At 38.3% G+C, this 17,134-nt stretch overlaps 1 protein-coding gene across 2 annotated transcripts; it reads right to left on the bottom strand.

Moving 5' to 3' along the window:
• Positions 1-1,513: 1,513 nt before the first annotated feature.
• LOC141720898 (E3 ubiquitin-protein ligase UPL2-like) lies at positions 1,514-16,739 on the bottom strand. 2 transcript variants are annotated; one of them, XM_074523577.1, is made up of 17 exons: positions 16,532-16,739; positions 16,308-16,437; positions 14,783-14,878; positions 14,492-14,698; positions 7,854-14,325; positions 6,336-7,312; positions 5,966-6,265; positions 5,674-5,878; positions 5,278-5,549; positions 4,861-5,156; positions 3,309-4,422; positions 3,076-3,222; positions 2,791-2,871; positions 2,483-2,708; positions 2,254-2,393; positions 1,914-2,020; positions 1,514-1,797 (listed from the first exon to the last, which is right to left on the bottom strand). In XM_074523577.1, the coding sequence occupies exons 2-17, from the start codon at positions 16,401-16,403 to the stop codon at positions 1,695-1,697; spliced, it is 10,839 nt and encodes a 3,612-aa protein (XP_074379678.1). In that variant the 5' UTR covers positions 16,404-16,437; positions 16,532-16,739; the 3' UTR covers positions 1,514-1,694. The 2 variants fall into 2 exon arrangements, with proteins under 2 accessions (XP_074379678.1, XP_074379677.1); XM_074523576.1 differs by having other exon boundaries at positions 16,558-16,739.
• Positions 16,740-17,134: the final 395 nt, after the last annotated feature.

Genomic DNA, 17,134 nt, shown 5'->3' with positions numbered 1-17,134 from the left:
AGAAGGCAGGAAATGGAATTTTAATGGTAAGTCTTTATGTTGATGATTTAATATTTACTGGAAATGATGAGCTCATGAGTGCAGAATTCAAGGCCTCAATGAAAAGGGAGTTTGAAATGACAGACATGGGAAAAATGAGTTTCTTTCTGGGGGTAGAAGTTTGTCAAACAAATGATGGCATACACATCTGTCAGAAGAAATATGTCAAAGAAGTTCTTGAAAGGTTCAATATGTGGAGTTGCAATGCAGTCAAGAATCCAATTGTTCCAGGGACAATTATTTCAAAGGAAGGAAGTAATCGGGTAAATACAACGCTTTATAAGCAGCTGGTTGGATGTCTTATGTATCTGACGGTAACACGACCTGATCTAATGTTTGTAGTTTGTTCAGTATCTCGTTTTATGGCTGATCCCAGGGAGGAGCATATGTTGATTATTAAAAGAGTGTTGAGGTACTTGAAGGGAACATTGGATTTTGGAATCTTCTATGGAAAGTCTTTGAACACAAATCTTCTGGGCTATACAGATAGTGATTATGCTCGTGATATGGATGACAGAAAGAGCACTTCTGGGTATGTATTTCTGCTAAATGGTGCAACAATATGTTGGAGTTCACGGAAACAGGACATAGTTACTTTGTCTTCTACTGAAGCTGAGTATGTTGCAGCAACATCAGCAGCGTGTCATTGCATTTGGCTAAAGGGTTTGTTGCAGGAATTGGGAGCTGTAGGTGCAGTGTGCCTTGACATCTTATGTGATAACAGTTCAGCAATTAAGTTGTCAAAGAATCCAGTTATGCATCGCAGGACAAAACACATTGATGTAAGGGTCCACTACTTGCGTAATTTATGTGGGGAAGGAGCTATGCAGTTGGTTTTCTGTGGAACAAATGATCAAATTGCAGACATAATGACTAAGCCAATCAAATTGGAACAGTATGTGAAGCTCAGGAATTTGCTTGGAGTTCAGAAGCTTGAAGTATTAAACTGATGCTGTCTAGCATTTCAGTTTAAGGGGAGGATTTGTTGGTTTTATTTAGTTTGTGTTTATTTGAATAAGTCATGTCCCGTTGCTTGTTTTTAGGAGATGACCTGGTCTAGAGTTCATGTAGGTGTAGGTTTGTTATTTCCTTGTTTTTCTGGCTTATTGTTGATGCACGTTGCTGCACACGTTGTAAGGCTTGGCTGCTATAAAAGCCATGGTTTCTTTCATGAATATTATTATTCTGTTTTCTGATTACATTAGTGCAAACATTAATTTGTTTTCATCAAATCCTGGCATCCTGCTTAAAAACCAAGGACAAACAATTACACTGAAATGAGAGATGCAGAAAAATATGATACACTTGCATCCCTGTTTAACACTGAAATAGCAATGCATTCTTGACAAAAAATGGTAAAGAGAAAAAACAAAATAAATCTTCCGTGTGCAATGCTTAAGCCCCCAAATAGGGTTTGCATAAAATGGGTGATCAAAAGATTGAATCACTATGTTTATCTTGGTGGCAAATAAAATTAGAAAGCTTAAAAACTTGAATAATTGACAAATTAAAAAACCACTGAAAGTATTTGTAACAGCTAATTGACTGTACAGTACTAAACATAAACATGTGCCTGCTTGAATTCCAAAAACATCTGTCCAATCCACATCTCATGATATTATCTACATGTTCCTTTCATGTTGTTAAATTCTACCCTAACCAAACCCAAAACCTTCATTCGCTTCATGGATAGCAAGAAGCAGTCTATCCTCCAAATGTTGCTTGGATGGATACTCCGGTAAATCCAATTGGTTGAAACTGTGCCCAACGAGAGATCAAGTTAGTTCAAAGTACTTGTTACCATTAATCAAGAGACTGAACATCCATCTTATATGCACCATAAATCTTTTACAATGGTTGATATATAAAATTACCATGTATGGGCCGAAGGCAAGTGATCTGGGCTGCCATATGCCTTGTGAATTTGGAACTTCTGGGACCCCGAAATTCCTTGTAGAGCACTAAACCCTTCTAAAGGCACCTTCAAAAATCCGCCAAAGAAATTTTTAAAGGCCTACTCAATTTATTTACTAACTTGAAAAATTATCTAGCCAGCTGGCTTCACAAGACAAAGGCCATCATAACGCAAGTAAAGAATACAATCATGCTAAAAGATCGCCAAATTAAGCAAAAGGTCAAAGATAAACATAACGTGACCAAACCAGGGAGAACACATAACACCCACTCCAAACAGGGCAGAGCAATTATACATACCTTGGAGGTGCCAGTAACAAACTGTAAGAGGCGTGCTTTGTCCTCCTTGCTAAATCCTTGTACAACCTCCCAAAACCACTGTATAACAGGAGATGCTACGCTATACCCCGAATACTCGGTATTCATTCTCAAGTCATCCACTGAACAAAATAAATTATTAAATTTAATACAGGATGATTTCATTACGAAGAAATCACGAACCCTGAGTACTAAAAATTAGAAGACTCACAATCAATATCCGGTAACCCGCTAATTAAAAGTTCCAACTCCTTATCATTAAAGATAGATATTAAATCTCTTTGAATCAATTCATTGAACCCCTCCAAAAATGCATTAATCTGAGGACGAATGGCAGTAGTTAAACGATGTTCCGCGACCAAGTCAACATATTCATGCTTGTTTTCCTCAGTAACGCGAATATTGCGGCCATTTTCACAGAGTTCGTAATCAGTCACCTGCCACCCACAATAATCGTTCTCAGTACAAAAGATTAAAGCAACTTAAAACTAATATAAAATTCCTGAAGAAACATCTTACTTGTGCCCGTTCATATAAAATTAGTTTCTCTTCATCTGCGTCTATGCTAAATGTCAAGTCTAAGATGTCACTGATATCATTCTGCACAAAGAAAATATCATTTTTGATGCCCACAATTAAATTTTTTTTAATCAAATGCAAAATTTACAGTGTAAAGGATCTACAAAGATAATAAAGCATTCAAGAACCATGTAATACAAAAAACTTAAACATAGTGAAACTACAGGGACAGAATTACTTTCTGCAAGTAAGATCACAGAGAGAGGAGGTTAAATGCGAACACACCTCAAGCATCCACTTTAAGTTTTTAAAATAATCAGGATCAATAGCCTCAATGTCATGATAAGTCACTTTAACTCCAAGAATATGCTTGTAAAAGGATCTTGTGAAATGAACATCTAGAAGTTGACCATCAAACAGCGCTTTCGCAACCTGCGCAACAGGCACACTTGCATTATTTATGCACGTAGATATATCATCACTATTACCGAATAAAAAACAAAAAAAAATACACTTACAACTCTTCCAACAAACTTAAAATATGACAAGTGTTCCGTTTGGTAAACAGAGTTGGGATTCGGCTGAAATGTTGATTCGTTCCCAACTGTGGTAAATAATAGTGCTCCCTTGTCAAAAATAACCCTAGATAACAACTGATACCATTCCCGGGTAAGTCCTCCTGCATCTATACCTTCCTCCCCTTGAAAGTGAACAGTCAGTCTTCCCTTCAAATCTTGTGCGGACCTCATGCGCAACTGATTATATGAATCTTCTAGAATGTAAGCTCTTCTAACAGAAATTCTCAAAGAACCGTGATGGTGGTCATGCTTAATTTTGGATCTAAAGTGAACACGTTTGTTGTCAAAATCAATAACGCGGGGAACCTTCAGCATAAGTGAGAAAGACTTCTCAAGCAAACCAGGATTTTGCCGAATAAAAGCATTGAGAAGCTTTCTGTGCTTGTCCGAAAATTTAATGAATGCAATTTGCTTTTCATCCATTTTATGAGCAGACCCTGAAGCTTTTAGCTTAGTATCAGAAGTGGTAGCTTCTTCAACATCAGAAACTACATCACCACCAAGATCATGACCTGTTCCGGTCTGCACAGGATTTAACTTCTCACACATCACAAAGAAGGATTCTAAGTATGGTAGTATATTTTGTGTTCCGGAAGGAAGTGGAGGCATTACACGAGACAGTTTTGATGTTGAAGCCACGGAAGAGGTTGACAAATCATGTGGGGAATCTGAATATTTTTCAATTTTGCCCACGCAGGTGCTCAGCTCTAACCACAAAGGATCTAAAGAAGCATTAATGCTCCCAAGCAGAGCAAGGGCAGCAGCGTGCTCTTTTTCAGAAAGAACTTGACCATTATTATCTTTCACAGACAGGGTAGCAAGAAGAGAGCTTAGTGCCTGTAAAACCCTAAGGACAGCAGCTCCATCAGAAGATGTTGCTGTGAGGATAGCATTCTCAACTTCCCCAAATATATGTAACTCATTCATAGCTGATTTGGTGAGGTTTTGTATAGACCCGGCTAGTTCAGAAATTAATAGATGACAATGTACAGGCACAACTGTGACCAGCTTCTTTAATACATTGGCTACCAAGGCATAAGCTTTATCTGACAGACTGAAAAAAATGTATGTTAGCCAAATTATCAACAGGTACAGAACATACAATTGAATTGAAGCTGCAACCTAAAGGCGGATAAGCATTCCACAAGCTAATAACTTATATCTGATTGCAACAAAAATAGGCAAGACGGAAACATAAAGCAGTTACAAAGCAGAACACAAAAAAATTCAAAACCATAACGTATAATATGATGTACCAAGAACTACTCCAGCTATGAGTAAATTGCTATTTATAGTATCAGTACATATAATTCAGTAATATCATATATTTCAAATATTGATTAACACAATCATGCAAGGCCCAGAAGAAATTCAGAAGAAACTATACCACGAAGGAGCAAGGTTGTAATAACTCAGAAGAAACTATAAAAGAAATGAACACTAGAAAAACAAGAACAATCTAGCAAACAACATATAAGACTCAATGGCATACCCTTCAAGGGCAAGAAGTGAACATAGAAAACGAAGTCCTTCTTTAGGAAGATTACGCAAAACATCTACAGAATCAAGCTCTCTCTTTGAATTGCTAACTGGGAGTTTGGAGGTGTCATCAGCCTTGGAAGACCTAGCATCAGAGCCAGATGACGTGCCAGCAAAACCTGTATTTATTTCAGCAACAGATGTGGTAATCTGGGCGGATATTTGTTCATTTAAAGATGATCCAGGCACATCTGAAGATTTTGATTTGCTTTCAGCATTATCAATGATGACATCTAACAGATTTAGCAGCTGAAACAGAACATGCATCAGAATGAGTAAGCCGAATTTTGGTAGCATATTATGGTCATGATATATAAAAGAACATGTGGCTGACCGTCAGTGTTAAAAAGAGGAATGAGGAATTGGGTACCTGTTCAAGATGGGCTACACTTCTCAAATATAAAGGTTGATTCAATAGACTCAGAAGCAATTTGATGGATAAGTATTCATCCTGATGCTCCTGTTTTTCAATCTTGTCTTCATCAACCATGACAGCTTTTCCGCGAGTCCTATCAAGTCTAGAAGATTCAGGTGCAGATTGATGCACGCTAAATTGGAAGAAAAGTTTCGCCACCAATGAATGACTTCGAGCCAAGTAGGTTAGAGTTTCCAGAACACGCCGAGATACTAAAGGCGGAACACCTGTAAATAGAAATAGTGATTAACACTTAATGTAGATAGTTTAAAATTGGCTTTGTAATCAACACCAGCAAAAAACTAAACATGCACAGCAGTCAACTGAAAACATGAGAAGTAGATATTTTACCATCAAAATATTGAGGACGAGAATATGCCACATGGCTTTGACAAGCATACAACCTACATGACGGTTCTAAAGAACCCAAAAGATTAGTGGGCCTTCTCATATCAAGCATCAGCAACTCCATAAGAATTTTCACTATAGCAGTTCTGGTTTCATTGTGAGCACACAAATTCAAGAGAAGACTCTGTAGCTGACCTTTATAAAGTGGCTATAAAAAGGTTCAGAAGTAGAACATCAGGATACAAAAACTTATGAGGGTAACAGGTAATCTTAAAACCATACACCACATTAGTACCTGGACAACACGAAGCAGCCGAACCAATGCCTTCAGATCTTCAATATCAACCAAAGGAGTGCCATCAGCTTCAACTGTCTTACTTCCCAAAGATCTACGAAGAATAACTCCCCCAGTTCTATCCAGAATAGACCCAATACCATCGCCGCGTCTAGAAGATTCCCCGCGACGATTCCTTGCATGCATGCCAAAGAGGGTCCTGTTATAACGGTGTGCAAATCTCTCACGCAGCATATTTGCCTCCGCAACAAGAGCAGGTGTAAGATTGGCAAGGATTGCATCAGATGATGTCAAAAGAACCTGAGGATTTAGAGACAATAAGAAACGCTAAACCCAAAAAGGTGTGCAACTTAAAACAGCTAAAATTTACCTCTTCCCGTAATTCTGAAGGAAAAGTAGCAATTATCGAAACTGTGTCCATTTCCACAGGCTGTCCCTCCAATTCGCGTGATTGATGTAACCTTTGCGCCTGTTGCTGAGCTAAAACTTCTTCTCTAATGTCTGGAGGGAGCGCTGCAAGAAATTCAGGATCAATATCTTCATTCTGAGGCTCAGGCTCAGTATTTGAAGGCTGGGCAGTTTGACCCTGCTGAGCAGAAAGAACCTCTGCACGCAACTCCTCAGGAAGAGCATCAAGGAAGGCTGGGTCAATTGATCGAGAGTCAGCATCACCACCATTCTGCTGTTCCTCAGCTGAAGCAGCCTGGCCTGCTTGACTGGGATGTTCTGAGACCTCATTTGCACTGTGAAGAGGAACATCCGTTGCACTTCGGGGCACAGCATCATCAAGGCCAACTTCAACATCTAGACCACGAAGGCTCTCCCCAACTGTTGCCTCAATTCCTGCCAGGCTCATGCCTTCAACATCTCGTCCAACAGCACCACTGTGCTCGAACTGCATTTCAACAGATTGAGAAATAGAATGTGACAAATCCGCAACTTGCTGCAATTCATTTACTTCTGGTCTAATATGACAACTGGCAGAATCATCCTGCGAAGTGGAAGAGGGTGCAGGTGTTGTGAAATTGGTCTCACTGTTTCTGTTATCTCCAGCAGCAGTCTCTATTACCATCCCTTGTGGTTGTATTGCCTCACCTTTACTATGAAGTACCGCTGTGTTTTCGCCTGAGAGTTTCTTTGGTTCTGCAAGCGTCAATCGGGACACAAGCAAATCTTCAAGGCCTTGAGGAACAGCAGAAGCATTTGACCCACCACTTTGCTGGTTACCATCTGCCCACAAGTTTAGTCGGTGTGCATGGCGTCCAGTTCTCAATGACCTGAAAAGAGAATCCATTCTCAAGGAAGAGCTCTCAGAATTCCTTCCAGCAAAAATGCCACGTACATTATCTGCAGAGAAGATAAAATTGATAAATAATTAGTCTTATTTACATCATCAAGCATCATAATAATTGTTTGAGGTCTGAAAATAATGAAATATATCATGCAACTCCATACATGTTTATACAATATTATTAAAGCCAAAAGATTAAAAGATTGGCTAGTTGGTTTTATAGTTTGGTATGGTACTGATATAATCAAACAAATAAAGTATAATTAAATGAATAATATAATATAAGAAAAGTTTTGGTAATAAAACGATATGAGTTGTTTGATTGTTACATTCAAACTCTCATAAGCTAAAGTATAATAATAATATCTATACATGATATTTAATAAAAATTAAAGAAATAACAGAATATTTTATATATATATATGTATATATATTTAAAACATAAAATAATTAAATACCAAAGGAAACCCGTGCATTGCACGGGTTATAAGCATGTATATATATAGAATAAAAACCAGAAAAGAAGTGTAGGAAGTCCCAAAATTTGTTGAGAAAAAATGAAGATAAATTACAATAAATTGAACACAGGGCAGATACCTAATTGTCTGGGGGGGATACTGGGCAACGAAGAAGCAGGCTCCTCCAAGAGTGGATGCTGGGTGGAAGCAGCACTGTCACCTGTTCTCCCTAGGAGATTGTATATTGAGGTAGTACGTCCTTGACGTCTTGAGCCGAAGAGATTAACAGGCATCACATGAAGTTCATTGGAAATGTTTTGATCACTATCAAAGGCCTCAATATGGTCTAACATATTAATTCCATTCACTCCATCACCCAGCCTAATTATAAGACCTTCATCCTCGTCAGCGTCAGCGTCTTCATCGTCATCCTCCTCTAATATCTCTTCATCGAACTCATCTTCATCGATTTCATGGTCATCTTGATCTGTATCAGTATGTGGCAGATATGCAACTTCTTCTTCAAGGTTATTGTGTTCCTCATGATCCCCGTCTTCATCGTCTTCTTCACCTTCATCACCTGACATATCCTCGTCATCATCTTCCTCAAGATTTTCTCGGACATTAGTCTGAATTTCAAATCTTATGCCTACAGTATCAAGTCCAGTTTGTAGAACCCTTGCATCATCTGAAGTTTCATGCATGTAATCATCTTCATTTGGTGGAGCAGATCCATCATAATCCTGGTCATGTTCCATATCATCGGTGATATTCTCAGATCCACCATAAATCTGTACAGAGTTAATAGACCCTACATGATCAGTTGGCACATAAGCCACATTTGGTTGAAGCACAGTTTCCATAGCTTGTGATGTGTTAGGACCGCTATCTGTTCTTCCAGCCGGACCTTGCTCAGAAGGCTTTGTGGAGCTTTCAACTTTCCCGGTATTATTTTCAGCGGCCTGAACATGTTCTTTGGTAACCACCTCAAGAATTTTCACAATCCCAGAAGCAACCTTAGGTGAATCACCATGATCCAAGTCCAAGACATGTAGAGTCCGAGTAACTGATCTCACCAGACCTAAATCTATGAAAGTGACAGAAGCTTCAGCTGAAATGCAAGAACCTGTGGGTGTACGAGCAACCAAAATATCATTGAGCAAATCAACAAAAGCTTGGATGATGCTTTCTGGTGGTCTGAAACCTTCAGAAGAATCAACAAAATCCTTAAAAACATAACCAATTTCCATAAACACCCTCTTCCTTGCCTCCGCGGAACGAACGCAAGCAGCAACTACAAACTGACCAGCCTTGCTTGCCAGCTCATGCCTCCAATCAACCACAATTTTCTTGTCCTTCCTAAAGTTTTGGGAACATGGAAGAAATTCATGGAGAATGTGGTAAAGTATACCACCAGAGCATATTCCAGCAGGATCCCTATGAGGAAGAGATCTACAACTAACAACCTCAGCATCTTTCCGGAGGAGAACATAAACAGATGAACCATACATCAACAGAATCTCAGTTAAGAGCTTCAAAATAAACACAATCTTTGCCGCGGATGCAGAAGAGTCCTGTTTGTTGACTTCAATCTCTTCAGGAGCAGAGGCAACGGCCTTTCCTTTACCCTTAATTGCAGCAACATCAATGTCCATATCTATTGATGATAAACAATCGCCTGACGCCAATTCATTTTTCATAGGGAAAAAAGTAATAATTGAATCCAAAAGAAGCTCTATTACATTAACAAAACTCTGTGGAGGTTTCCTATGAACTTTAGCAATTTTTAAATTTATATCAGAAAGTTTTCCCTGCACACCCTTTCCATCAGGAGACTGTGAGTTGTCCTTCTCCTCTCCCCTTTCTTTCTCCTTCCCTTTCTCTTTTAGCTTATCCTTCTCGCGTTCTTTGAGTAACACTATATATGGTCTTTCACTTACCATCTCAACTTGGCATACAGATTGTGCAGCCCGCAGAAAGATTACAGGATCTCGCGAAATGACAGAGGTTAAATTTAGGAGAAAGTTGTGAGGTGTGAGTCTACCATTGGACTGTCGGTTAGCAGCAGTTGCAATACTATGCTTAATCTCATATTCCATTGATTGCTGCAGTGTCTGGGGATCTTCAAGAATATGTCGGATTATAGAAGCAGCAACATTGTCAAACCCAACAAACATACTACTAGTTGGCAAGGAAAGCAACAAAGGCAAACCCCCTGCATCAAGAAAACTAAGTGCTACAGAATGGTTTCTGGTAAGTGAAGAACATAATTGTAGAACAGCATGTGTTGTTTCACAAGGAAGCTCATTTCTCATAGAAGAACAAGCAATCTCAACAAGGCTTTTCTGCTCCTGTATATCAATATACTTCAATCCATTGGCCAACCCCAGCTTGTGTTGTTTCTCATCATCTATTACCAAAGACCTCTGACTACCATCATCACTGTTCTTCAACAGCTCCAAAATATCATCACTAAGTTTCTGATCCATCTGCACAAGTCGATCAATAGCAACAAAAGCAGCTGAAACCCAATTAGGAACTTGGGGGACTCCCTTATCATGTAAACCAGAAACCCAGACAGAAAGTATATCTGAGGCAACCTTGACCAGTCCGCTCACTGAAGCCACTTCTCGTGACGCCACATCTTCATTCAGAATTAGAGCAATAACATGAAAAAGTGAGGCTAGCATGTTACTAGTACCACTGTCAGAGATTGCGGTAGAGAGCTTCACCTGCTCTATGATGTATGAAATAACAATTGATCTGTATTCCCCATTGTTTCGGGAACATATCAGTAAAAGAAGGTCTCTAACTGGAAAAGCCAAGGAGTCCTTCATTTGCAGAAGCTTTCTACAAGTTGATAGCAAGTCTCCAACTGGAGGAAGTTGAACAATTTCTTCCTCTATCTGCTCACTGATCTCATTCGCAAGATCTTCTTGTATATCTGACCCAGAACTTCCAAGAGACATAACAAGTGCACGTGCTAATTCATCGTCTTCTTGTACTTCTTCTGGATGTGAGAACAACCATTCCATTGCAAGCTCTACGCTATTTAATCCAACCTGTCTTAATGCCTCTTCAGCCCGAGGCCTGGAAAACCCCATCTCTACAATTGTGGAAATAGTAGTTTCATTTGGTGGAGGACCAGATGAACGTGCTATAGTATTGCTCACATTTTTCACTTCCACCCCAGAATAAATGTGTCGAATGATAGAAACAACAGTTGCAATGAAATCATGATTGCAGTCAGTAAACTGGGGGTGTGTCCAAACAGGTAGCAGTACCTTGAGTGTTTCGGATTGCAAGACTTTCACTAATGTCTCGGCATCCCGAGGAAATGGTATATCTCCATTCGCTACAGGCTGTGTCAGCAAGTGTTTCGTAGACGGGACTAGTATAAAAGATGAAGTTACAAGGTGATCCATCAATTTACCATAGCTAGTTAATGAACCATGTATCCATGAATGATCAGTTGCATCTAATTCATCCTGCTTTAGAATCCCCTCATCAGTGTCCATCGGAGATGCAGGAGTTCTGTTAACTGTAAAAAGCAGCTGACTGGTAGCCTCGAATGTGGTCAAAACTGACTGAACAACCCCGCGTCCATATAAAGCATTTAAAATAACAGGATTGCACGATTCTGGCTTATCAAGAAGAACACTATCAATAAAATCTATAACCTTACCAAAGTAACGACATTTGACAGAAACAGATACCTCCAACCCCCCGATAACATGACCTCCAAAACTCATATGGTCAAGGGATACAGAAGCAACAATAGAAGCCACTGATTTTGAGGAAGGAGACACGTTTACCGAATCATCTCGTCGACGAGAGGGAAGAAACATCGCTCTTTCCAGCTCCTGAAATAAACGAGTGATATGAGAAGACAGTGACTTCACCATGTCACAGCAAGAAGAATAATAAGATTTCTGTTTGTCATCTTCCTTCTTGCCACTAGACCCAATGCTAACAGTGGCACTAGGCTGATGCAGACGCTGGCTGGCTCCCAGCCGCAAATCTGAAGTGCCATTCCTGCCCTGTCTTTGTTGAAGGCCGGATGCACGAGTAAGATCATGATACATATTTATAAGATCAACAATTTGGGATTCAAAACTCCAACCTGACATTCTTCTGCTTAACAAAGGATTAAGAAATTCCCTAAATGAGTTGACTCTTTGGTCTTCAAATTCATTAATACTTGATTCTGACTGCCGCAGCTCCTCTCCAGATTCAGTATCATCGTCTTTTATCTGAAGCTTAGCATCTTCAAGCAGAGCAACTTGCCACAGAACTTCTCGTTGAACACGACCAATATCTTCCAAAACATCCTTGCTACCATTACCAAATTCTGTAAGCAGTGCATTTACCCAGCGAATTTCTTTTGACATACCAAGAAATAGAAGAAATTCAACAACAAAAAGTGAAGAAAATATCCCACTATCTGGTGCCACTCTAGGGTCCAGCAAAAAGGAACCTGCAACTGTGTCAAATGCTGTCAGAGCCTTTTTCAATTGATCCTTAAGACAGGAACAAAATGCACGTGCCAGAGGAGCAGAGTGATGTTGGGTGAAACCCTTAAAGACCATGGTGCTGTAGAAAGCAATTGACATTCCTTCTGATGACTGTGCAATACTCGGCCATAATAGAAGCGCAAGTAAAGCTTCGATTCCTGACCTCTCCACGAATAACCTACATGTTTCAGAATTTTCCATTGCTTTGTGAACCAGGACCATCACATGAAATATGCTAAGTTGGATAAATTGTTCATCATTGACTCCTCCCAGAGTTGGATCTGTTTCACCAACCAGTATACAACTCCGGTTTTCCTTATTGTCAGTATCCGTTTCCATTGACGTACTTCCGATTACTTTTTCCGAGGGTGCAGTAAGCTTCGAGTCCCCTATCAAGAAAATCTTATTGATAATTTCAATGATTAAATCAACACCAACACTCTTCAACGAAGATACATGGCGCAAAAGCTCTTCAACAGCTTTTGCCAGAGGAACAACAGCACCACTCATTGCTAATATATACTTCCTGTTCGTGAATATGTCAACAAGGAACCGTAACGCTGTAGTTCTTTTCACAGCCTCTAGGCCTTTTGCATTGAGACAAATTGCACCAAGGCCATTTGGAACACACATAAGAGCCTTAGACGAAGGAAGTATTCCCACTACAACTGATGACAGAAAAGCATCCGGAAGACCCAATTCATCCAGAACAGGAAAACAAGTTGGGTCTTTATGAATAATTTCACTCATAACTGACACAGCTGAGGAATATACATCACCGCCAAAAAATTCTAAATTCTTAAAAATGAGGGAAAGAGTGGAGGGTAAGGAGACATTGTTCTGAGATCTTAATGTGTTTGCTGGTGAATACGTAGCAGATCCTAGTGCTTTCAATAAAACCCTGATAAGCCTCTTCTGAGAATAGATAATGTCATCATAATGCCTTGAGGATTCACCACTGTTCATCAACTTATCATCAGCAGTTGCATTTATCACTCTGTCTACTTCTACATGCAATCTATTCATCAGAAGCTCCACTCCCCCTAAGTCTCTAAAGAGAGCCATTGCTGAATTACTGTAGTCCATGAGCTTTTTAAGAGTCTTCACAGCTAAAAACACAAGGTGCAGATGCGACATATCAGAATCTTCAAATAGAGGCAAAAATGTGGGCACTATTCCTGACCCACGAGTACTACTACGTGAACTTGATGTAGATATGACATGAAGCAGATAAAATTGCAGGAGAGCTTCAACAAAAGCAATTGATGATGGGTCATTGGAGCTATTCATTGATAAAATAGCTCTCTGTAGAACATTTTGGAGAATCATTCGATTTACCCCAGAAAAACTGATGCTTGATCCACTCAAAATAAGTGCCCTTTCATTAGATGATGAATACGCAGCTAACTGAGATCCCAAGGCATGCATTGCCAGTGTTCTGATATTTCCGGAGATTGTATCTTCAGATTTCACAATCCTGATCAATTCATTTGTGTACTCAGGCTCATTAGCAAGGAACGACACTAGTTTATCGTGTGAATCACTAGCCTGGACAAGTACACCAAAGGAAAGAAGGCAAACCCTGCTGTACAGCTTGCATATTCTAGATGACCGGAAAGAATGAGCATATCTGATTCTGGTTAACAATAGATATCTTAATTCGGGAGGAACATTGTACTGTTTAATACACATTTCCATGAGGGAGAGATCATCTTCCTTCCGCAAATGGAGATCAGGGATGTGAATAACACCTGCGCCTTTAACATTTTGAGAATTGACACCATGCAATTCAAGATAAAGAGTGGATCCTACCCGATATTGTGATCTATCAGTTTCATTCTGTAGATCAGAAGGAAACAAACTGAGCCCTCCCTCCTGGCTTTTCTCATTTAACATGACACATGCGTATAAACCCAAACCCTCTTCTTTGCTTCCCCACCCCTGTGCTAGTGATAGCAGACAAGAGTTTATCGAACCCAATCCAACCAACTTTCCACTAAAATGCAGTTTCGGAGAAATTTTCACCAATGACGAGAGAGTCTCCAAAGATGCTATCAGAATCTCAGGATCTGTTGAAGCAAGCAAGAGCTTGAAATGCTGAATGGAAACACCAAAAGGATAGACATCAAAAAGGTTGTAAGAACACAATGATAATGGCCTAAAAATTAAAATGAGATGCACAAAAATGTGTATAAGCGATATATGTCCACCAAGTCACAAAATCTAATATGTTACAGATAAGTTACATAATCATCCATTATACCTCCAAGCCACTAAATGAGACCTTGTTGTGGCAGTTGTCCAAAATGATCTGCATCACCCGTAAAATTTGAAGGACTGCCTGCTTTGGAAATGGGGCATCGTCTTCTAAAAGTTCATCTGTCAAAAGGAGGTCTTTCCTACCTGATATATATGCTTTAAAGTACGTATCAAAATGAAGAAACAGTGGCCTCCAGTGATTAAAATTTCCCTGACCAAAAAGTAGAATTAGTTTTTGAACCACAAGACCTATGAAGCACTGAGATATAACAAACAAGTATAAATAGCTTACTACCTTTCCGTACTCCCATCGAAAACCGAAAAGTGGTAATTCTATATCTTGTAATGGGCACATGATGACTTTATCAATGAACACCTGTATCGCAGGAGGCTGCAAGTACAAATAGATGGAGAAGAAAAAATGTAAAGTGAGAACAGTGAAATGATACAGCTAACCACAATTAAGCACAGAAAGTACAATAAAACACTCTTTTTATCGCAGACAGTGTTATGTTATTGCTTTTGTCCATCAAAAAGCATACTGCAACACTGATCTACGGAATGACCACTAGAATACATCATCAGGATCATGTCATTTTAGGATACCTACACTACCAGCACATTATACAGAAATATAGATAATTAAAATGTAGTAAAAAATTTATTACAAGGACTATCTAAGCCTCTTAAAATGAATACAAAGGATACCCTAAAATAAAAATTCTTGCTTTTTATCACTTCTTTCTCGTATATTAGAGTTGCAAAAGCAAGGACTTATACCACTACAGGTAGCATACCCTCTGTAACCAAGGGAATTCAGGATTCCATCTTCTGACTCGATATAACATATCAGACAAGAGCTCCCCGAATCAAACTATAAATTATCAGCTTGTTTGGAATCAGCATTCAACCACTAGATTAAAAATAATAGTCGACTAACCATATCACACAGCAAAAAATGTAATTGAAAAACAAATATATATATATATATATATATAGTTGCAATCCATGGAGGGCTCCCTTAGATAGAGGTCCATATAGAACCATTATTTAAAAAAATATAAATACAGAATTTATTTCATTGCTCATCATATATAGTTACAAATTTTAATTACCAAATTAAAAACGAAGTTGCACAATTTTTTTATTTAAAAAATCACTGAAATTTGACGAAATAGTTTAGTAGAATCACAGTAAAATCACACTTATCCAAAATTATTGCACAGTAGAATCAAACTTAAAATTATTATTTTTTTCAAATTTCAATTGTTAAACGTTTTATTATATTTAAATATAAATATTATTCTACATTAGCAACAAATTTGATGAAATTATATAATAGAATTAGGGTTCTTTACGGTTCTAGGGTTCTCTCTTGAAGAAAGGCCTATATATATATATATATATCCAAATAAAGGTACATTGTTGAATTCAATCAGTTGCAAGATCATCTAATTCAAATTAAAAATCTTTACAATCCAAAGATACATTATTGTTTATTACAAGTAATGTGAGAATAATATCATCACCAGTTTAGCAAATATAAGAATTTACAACAAATATCGTTCTTTTCAAAATGTGTCTCGTTCAATTAAAAGTCAATAAAAATCACACATACACACAACCAATTCATTCAATCAATCCATATCTACACAACACAAAAAATCAATTAAAACAATCATTCCGGCAACGGAAAAAACGAAACTATACATAACCACACAAAACCATAAGCCTCTACCAGTCTATTAAAACAATCACTTTTAACATTAAAAAAAATGACAACATTTACAAAAACTAAAAGCAAAATTGAAGAGTCTTACAGTTTCGGAGACGAGTTTAAGGGACGGCCTCATGGCTCCTTGGGCTGATAAGAGTTGCCGCAGCCTCGACGGAAAGCTCGATCTTAGGGTTGCCATAACGCCTCTTTTCGCTTCTCCACTACTTCATAGACTGTAAAAAACATGTACGCATCATTATAATCAATCTACATAAAAACAAAACCAACAATTATATAAAACACAGATCATAAAACAACTATACTTACACAGATATATGTATGTATATACGCACCTGACTGAGACGGAAAATCGCTGATTGATATGTATATGAATAATAAAGCTTGCAGAGAGATAGAGAGAGATGTGTGTATATGTTTGGAGATATAGAGACAGAGCAGGGGACTAGTGTGTGTTTTCGAGAGGGTTTAGTGTGTGTAATTGTAGAAGAGGGGGGGAGGTGAGGGGGATTTTATAGTGCGACTATAGACTATAGTAACGCATTTTAAATATGTTAGATATCATTTTCTTTGTACGTTATTAATTTGGATATTCCATGATTTCATTATTTTTACCAGAAATATGGTACTTCATGTGATTTATTATTTTACTTGTATACCTGGTGTTTGCGTTCTGAAAATCGGCCAATCCAATTAATCGGAGTTTGGATGATTTCCGTCTCGATTAATCGTTAATCATGTCAAAATACGATTTTTTTAAAAATGGATCAAAAATCGGGTAATTCGGAAAAAATCGGTAGATTCGGGTCAAAAACAGTCGAATCAGTTAAAGTTTGAAATTAATAAAAAAAAATTAGGAAAAATTTAAGGTTTTTGAAAATAATGATTAACATTTAAATTTTAGTAAAGGTT

This window comes from Apium graveolens, chromosome 4 (genome assembly GCF_009905375.1).
Source record: "Apium graveolens cultivar Ventura chromosome 4, ASM990537v1, whole genome shotgun sequence".
NCBI lineage: Eukaryota > Viridiplantae > Streptophyta > Magnoliopsida > Apiales > Apiaceae > Apium > Apium graveolens.
This window is presented reverse-complemented; position numbering and strand designations above follow the sequence as displayed.

Bases quoted from the DNA above. Each gene is read 5' to 3' on its own strand.
- LOC141720898 (XM_074523577.1), bottom strand. From the start codon at position 16,403: ATGGCAACCCTAAGATCGAGCTTTCCGTCGAGGCTGCGGCAACTCTTA. The intron at 2,709-2,790 runs GTAAGATGTTTC...TGTGGGTGGCAG, and splicing joins TTTTATATGAACGGGCACAA to GTGACTGATTACGAACTCTG. The intron at 2,394-2,482 runs GTGAGTCTTCTA...TATTTTGTTCAG, and splicing joins CGGGTTACCGGATATTGATT to TGGATGACTTGAGAATGAAT.